Source organism: Rissa tridactyla, chromosome 21 (assembly GCF_028500815.1).
Source record: "Rissa tridactyla isolate bRisTri1 chromosome 21, bRisTri1.patW.cur.20221130, whole genome shotgun sequence".
Lineage (NCBI taxonomy): Eukaryota > Metazoa > Chordata > Aves > Charadriiformes > Laridae > Rissa > Rissa tridactyla.
The window spans coordinates 5366349-5373156 of NC_071486.1; the positions used below are offsets into that span (position 1 = coordinate 5366349).

Below are 6808 nucleotides of genomic sequence, written 5' to 3' on the forward strand. Positions count from 1 at the left end.
CTGACTCTATCCTTTCACTCTATGCACTTGTGTATATTTCTTTGTGTTCCTATAATGTGTCTCTGAAAGGATTTTTTCCATTAATAACCCTAATTTTCAGTCCTAACATAACTTGTATTTGACGTATGCTATTTCTGAGGAAAAGCATTTTCTTCTGTGATCCCTTTGGATCTGCTGCTTTCGGTCACAGTTACCTCCTCCTGCTCCTGAGTCAGCAGACTTTTGAAAATTTAATTTAACCGTATGTCTTTTTCTGCTGAAAATTTTTCAGAAGAACTTTGTCTATTTCCATGCAGCCTTTTATTGTTTGTTGGTTGGTTTTTTTCCTTCTTTTTGCTTCTTTTGGGATCTTCTGTTAAACATTTGGTTTTATTTGATTTTTTGCTCTTGCACACGGGGAGTCAAGAAGAAAGGAATAAGAGATACAAGTCAGTGTGGGGTTTTTTTTTAATACAAGTGGAGAGGCACAAGTACTATATAAAATCCATATATTTTCATAAGCATTACAATCGTGTTATTTAGGAAACTTAGTGAGGTGATGTTGTCTTCCTTGAGCAGGTCTCCCAGGCAGCCGGCCGCGTGTGCATCCTGCAGCAGCATGAAGGGATCCCACTTGTTCCTCTGCCTCCTCTCCGTGTCCTGCTGCCTGAATTTGATGCCGACAGCTGGGAACAAAATCTTCCACTTTGGACTGTGCAGGGTTTCAATGAGCGTGACCGAGATTAGGTCTGGTTTCACCGCAATTAAAGCCAACATTGTAAGTATTGCTCCGGGCCCTGGTGGAGCTGGGGAAGCTCTTAGTGGGCTGCTCCTGAAGCCCCTCTGGAGCCAGCAGGAACATCACCATCTCTGTCTCCTCCCGTGCAGCAAGCCAGAGACCCCATCAGGACCCTCAGCATTTTGTCTTACCCACATTCTCTGCACAAGGTTAAGGTAGGTGTCCTTACCCTCTCTCCAGTGTTTCTCTGAATAATTTGCCCAGAGAAGCTGTGGCTGCCCCATCCCTGGAGGGGTTCAAGGGCAGCTTGGATGGGGCTTGGAGCAACCTGGGCTGCTGGGAGGTGTCCCTGCCCAGGGCAGGGGGTGGCACTGGGTGGCCTTTAAGGTCCCTTCCAACCCGAACCATTCTATGATTCTACGAATTTTGAGCAGCCAGGACCCTAACAGCAGGCAGGGGGTGTACCAGCTCTGGGCATTTGGGGAAGCTGATCAATACCATGACTTCTAAGTTCCGGCAAAACACAGACGCCGGCAGCCAGCGCAGGTCAGGGAGGATAAAGTGATGTGGATCACGTAGGCGAAAAGAGGTGGGTGACCCACTGCCGGTTCCTGCACCGGGCTTTCACCCTGACTCTCTTTCCAGAAATGGTGGGCAGAGACGTACTTTTTGTTGTTGTTGCATGTGATGCTCCAGTTACAGGAGCTTTAGCTGCGGCTCCTCACTGCCTCGGTCGGTGGAGGCATAGCAAGGTGAATTGGGATTCGGGTGGAGAGCTATTAAAGAATCCAAAAGCAGGTGAATGTGATCTTGGCAGGTGAAATATATTATAAACAAGTATTTTCCAGCTCTCTCACACCCTAAAGCACTAGACGTGGGCCACTGCTGGAGGTCTCAGCATCTAATACCCAGCTACAAAATCAGCTATTATTTTGTCGACTCAGTGAGACTTGCTGAGGATGGATCTCCTGGAAAATCAGTCTAAAATAGCTTCCTATGTATATTATCAGTTTACATCAAGCATCACTGTAAAAGCTTTATATGAGTCAAAATATCCTGCTGTGCTTGGCTACCATGCTTGGGGCTAGAGATGGTTTATTCTAGAAGGGGGCAGAAAGGCTGGTGACTACAGGTTTAAAGCACTTTGGAAGACCTTTTAAAAATGAAATTTATTCCTTAAGTTGTTAGACAGATGCTGCATCACCCATCACCTCTTCAACTTCTACGTGGACAAAGTCTTCAAGCACTGCAAGACCGAGGATTCGTACATCAACCGGAAAATCAGCAGCATCGCCAACTCCTTCCTCAGCGTGAAGAGGAAACTCGGGCAGTGTGTAAGTCTTGAGTGTTGCTACAGCTTAGTTTCATGTTAGTATTTGGTATATAAATAAACCTAAGCATTTTATAGAGTCACAAAATCTTTATTTATGAAAATGGTTTTGACAAGAATATAAAAAGCAAGATGTGAAGCGTATGTCCGCTAGAAAATTTTTATACTTGCCACTCATCAGCCAACTCCCACGTTAGTTCTCAAGGAGGAAATTTATCCTGTCCCGCTGCCTGTCAAAGTAAACTGTGTTCTTAGCTGAAATCTGATTTAAAGACCTGTAGCCTTTTCCAGACTATACAGTAATTTCCAGCATAATTAGAAACCGATCTCTTATTTTTAAAAATGAACCCCCCAAACTAATGAATTCTATCTTACTTTTTTAGCATGAGCAGAATAAGTGCCTGTGTGGACAGGAATCCGATGAGAAATTTAAGCAAATACTTGCAAACTACGAAGGGGTAAGTTGATGACTACGTCTAGCAATTAACGCAGATATTCAGATTCCCTTTATGGCAGGTTGTACTCGCTGTCTTTGCTTATGCCTTGCTCCTTTATATCATTGCAGCTGAATGTCACATCTGCAGCAATTAAATCCCTGGGTGAGCTGGACATCCTACTAGACTGGATAGAGAAATCTCCTTAGAGAGCAGAAGGCATTAACGACCCGCCAGCGACTGGGGCTAAGGAAGCTGCTGGGACATTGCACACACCAGCGGTGAAGGGGCAAATAATGTACTGTATCAGTGCAGTTCCTCACCGATGGCAGCTAGGGTCAATCAAACACTTGAGTGTTTCGCTAGCCGGATACCCAGGGGAATGCATCAGCAGCGTCTTGCATTAAGATGGAAATACCAAGTTTGATCAAATCAGCATAACGCTGGCTTAGCTGGCTTCTATCAAAGGATGCTCTCCAAGGGAAAATCTGAAAGAGTTCCTCTTGCTAGCAGACATAAGCTGTGATCATTTAATAAAAGTATTGTTTAAATTATAAAATTTTTGTATTGTGAATGTGTATTCGTGAGTGCTGAGTGCCTGCTGGAATGGCTCTGGTGTAGAGATAATAAATGCTCATATAGTTGACGGTGTAGAGTAGTTGATAATGAATGATTGATGGTAGTGGTGTGGAGTTGTTGATAAATGCTGAAACGAGGTGCACAGGGTGAGAAATGCTTCCAAGAATAGGTCCTAGCAGGTATGTCAGGCCTTAGAAATCTGTCTTTCCTTTTGAGATGATATTTTCTGCCTTATCAGTGAAAGAAAACCTTCTATGCAAGATATGTGGTTGCTGAATAGAAAAAGGTTCTTGTAGGTATTGTGTAATTTACCGACACTCAGTAGTAAGTTTTGTGGAAATCTGTTGCAATTACTGCAAATAAACCCCACTTGAAACTGTGCTGAGTCTGTTTGTCAAAATTCAGAGGAATTATATGTTTCTTGTTGGTGAAACTTTATGAACTCACCGTGGTGCCCTTTCATAGCAGATATTGTCACTCCTGGTAATGCTAGCATCCCAGAGGTGACGCATTGTTCCCGGCATACCAGAGAGACCAAAGTTTAGACCTGAATGATGTTAAGTCATCCCGGCTTGTCCACGAGACCATTTTTACTGTGCATAATGTGTAGCTCTGGTCTGTTTTCACCCATTTCGGGCTCTTTTAGCCCTCAGTGGCTGCACACGCATTGCTGGTACCCTCTGGTTCTGCACGCTCTAATTTAATTTTCCACTGTGTTTTCCCACAAGGTGTTAATACACATAGCGCTGCAGTATCTGACAATGGCAGAGGACTAATGTCTTAGTAAATAAACCAAGACGACCCGGATCATGTCTCCAAGCAGCCAGGCGGTGTTACATACTGCTGGTGTCAGGGCCCAGGTAAATGCTTGGGGAGCAGCTGGATGTTTATGTCCCTGGTAGCCCTCTAGTCCTAATAGTTCAAGTGATAAAGTCTTACTGCTGCATTCTTTAGACTTAAGGCTTGAGTCAGACTGGAGGGTAGATCTCTGACATGGTGGATTTTGCTCTAAGAATCAACTAAGCTGAGCAAGGTGTACCGAAACTCCTGCCAGCTGTGGCGGCAAGAGCAGAGCCAGGACATTGCATGCTTTCCCCAGCTCTGAGCAGCTCTTATTGCTGTTAGGGCAAAGTTATTGCCTCTAGGCCTTGCACAAACCCCTTCTCAACACCTCTGTTCCCATGGGACAGCCCAACACTCTCCATCTCTCCCTTTCCTGCCCACGGGCATGGACAAGCTTCAGCAGCTGGGATGGATGGAGGGCTGGCTGCTCCCAGCTTGGGCAATTTCTAATGATGCTACAGAGGTGATGCAGGGAAGACTTAAGCGGCAGAAGAGGCTCTCTAACAGGGTTTTGCTATTATGGAATAAGGTCCTTGTGTCCTTGAGGAGAACCTAGTTACTACTTTGGTTTCATCCCCATTACAAGAGGACCCTGGTGAAGACCTCCATCAGCAAACCAGCATTGCTGGAGTGTTGTATCAGTCCGGTGGGCACTGCACCTTCTGTCGGGTACCAGCAGAATGAAGAGCTGCAGAGGGGAAGGAGACTCCTTGTCCCTTCTCAAAACGTCCCGGTTGGTGACCATGCTGGGTGAGCTCACCAGCATTTGCCTATGGTTCATATGCATGTGCTTCACGCTGAGCGGGATTTGGTGATTCATTTTAAAGGAAAGATCTCCTTGATTGCTCACTATCCTCCCTCAAATATTTGCTTACGCCAAAGGAAAGCCTCTTGGGACTTTGGTTCTCTCAGTTTGTTTCCTCATGAGTTTTTGTACTGTAACTTTATTTGTCCTGGTGCCAGGGCATGAGTGGGTGAATACATCCCTCCATGCTCTGTCAATGTTCATGGAAGCTGATCTTTCAACACCATCACCCTTGAAATCAACCATGTAAGAATGACATATCTTGCACGTACCATGATTTTCTGCTAAAGAAAAACCAATAGGAATGAAACAGCGACGCAATGAGATACCACAGCTCATCACCAACCAAAGAAAATCAGTCAACACCTTTGGCAAACAGTCTGGTGAAGATGGGGCTGCTTGGTGAGGTCGCTGTGGACCTGTCCATTGATTGTGGTGAGCTCTGGATCACAGCTTGAGTGGGATGTGTGGGGTTTTTTTCTACATCCTCAGTTTATGTTGTCACAACTATTACTGTTTATTAGATTTCATAGAATCACAGAATGGTTTGGGTTGGAAGGGACCTTAAAGGCCACCCAGTGCCACCCCCTGCCCTGGGCAGGGACACCTCCCACCAGCCCAGGTTGCTCCAAGCCCCGTCCAAGCTGCCCTTGAACCCCTCCAGGGATGGGGCAGCCACAGCTTCTCTGGGCACCCTGGGCCAGGGGCTCACCACATTGATTTTGTATCCTGCGCAGAGGGTTGCGTGCCTCAATCCATGCGTGTTTTCCTGCTTTCATGTCAAACTAATTTTACACATTCCTACCCACTGCAGCAGCTCCGGGGAATGCCCGTTGGGAAACGAGGTGCCTGATTGAAGTCCCTGGGTTGGGCAGGAGCCGGAGCCGCAGGCAGGGTGCTGGGGGGGCAGGCAGAGCCGGCTGGCGGGGTGCTCAGCCCACCCCCGTCTCTAGCTCGTTCCCGCTGCTCCCAGCCCGTGCGGGATGAGCGGAGCTGAGAAAAGGATGCCAGCAGGCAGGCTGAAGAGGAAGCGGATTTGCAAAGGGAGAGCGAAAGGGGTTTTCTCCTCGCCGAAATTTCCAAACCTTAGCGTTCTCCGGCAGCTTTATGACTGCTCAACCCCGGGGACACTTTCCAAGCGCACGCCTTTCCTATTGCACCAGAATAATTCATTCACTTCCAGCAACTGCGGGCGGGCGCAGACCTGTCCTGGCCCCTCCACACCTTTTCCGATAGCCAAGCCCCTTCCCTCCGTGCTGCCGAGGGGAGGCAGGAGAGGAGGATGATGAGCTCTAACCAGACATTTGGGCCCCCAGCCTTGCCATCCGCGAGGCGATGACTGTTGCCATGTGGGTGTGAGAGCAGCCCTGAAAACGCAAATAAAACGAGCAGCCGCGAAACGCAAACGCCGTTGGAGCTGCTGCCTCCTGCTCACAGTGAGCCAGGCTCATCCCAGCGCGTACCGGGGGGAGGTCCGCCATTCAGAAATAATCGGGGGTTTATCCTTGATGAAAACTCAGCGGCTGCAGGCTAATGCAAAGAGCCATTGCCCGGCACCTTCCTGAGCTACCATATTCTTTTCATTTTAAAGTCTGGTTAATATTTTACTAAAACCGAAATATACTCATGGCGTTACTGTAACACAGTCGGGTCAGACCCTAGCCAGGGTAACACTCCTCATTCTTGGTATTTTATGTCTTGCTATAATCATAGCACTATAACAACGGCTCGCTATGCAAATAACCAACACGGGCTGGGGAATCTGAATTTGCCTGTGCAGTTTCTGGCCCTTCTCTCCCAAACAGCCCTGGCGCTGTCGCACGCCTCCGCAGCCCCTCTCATTGCCAGGCAGGCGCCAGCCCACCCTGTTCCTGGTGTTCAGGGAAAATCGCTTCTCCGCTTTGTCGCAATTTTTTTCATCATTGCTGCTTCCTGCATTGCTTTATCTGCGGGGTATTCAGCTTTCTGTGCCCACATCTAACTGGCAGACAGCAGTGTCGTGCTGCGGTTTGGAAATCCGTGCATCAGTAAATTACTTTTCTCTCTTTAGTGATCCGCTCTCGAAAATAAGACCAAGAGACAACATTTAATTACAGTCA

General features: G+C 47.4%; 1 protein-coding gene across 1 annotated transcript; it reads left to right on the top strand.

Annotated features, from left to right (window-relative positions):
* Positions 1-589: 589 nt before the first annotated feature.
* On the top strand, positions 590-2751 carry LOC128900440 (interleukin-20-like). Its single transcript, XM_054181578.1, has 5 exons — positions 590-757; positions 868-933; positions 1900-2052; positions 2432-2506; positions 2614-2751. Exons 1-5 carry the CDS (start codon positions 599-601, stop codon positions 2689-2691), a joined length of 531 nt encoding a protein of 176 aa, XP_054037553.1. The 5' UTR covers positions 590-598; the 3' UTR covers positions 2692-2751.
* Positions 2752-6808: the final 4057 nt, after the last annotated feature.

Excerpts from the sequence above, each read along its gene's own strand:
- LOC128900440 (XM_054181578.1), top strand. The coding sequence starts at position 599 with ATGAAGGGATCCCACTTGTTCCTCTGCCTCCTCTCCGTGTCCTGCTGC. Across the intron at positions 2,053-2,431 it reads AGAGGAAACTCGGGCAGTGT|CATGAGCAGAATAAGTGCCT; the intron begins GTAAGTCTTGAG and ends TTACTTTTTTAG. Across the intron at positions 2,507-2,613 it reads TACTTGCAAACTACGAAGGG|CTGAATGTCACATCTGCAGC; the intron begins GTAAGTTGATGA and ends ATATCATTGCAG.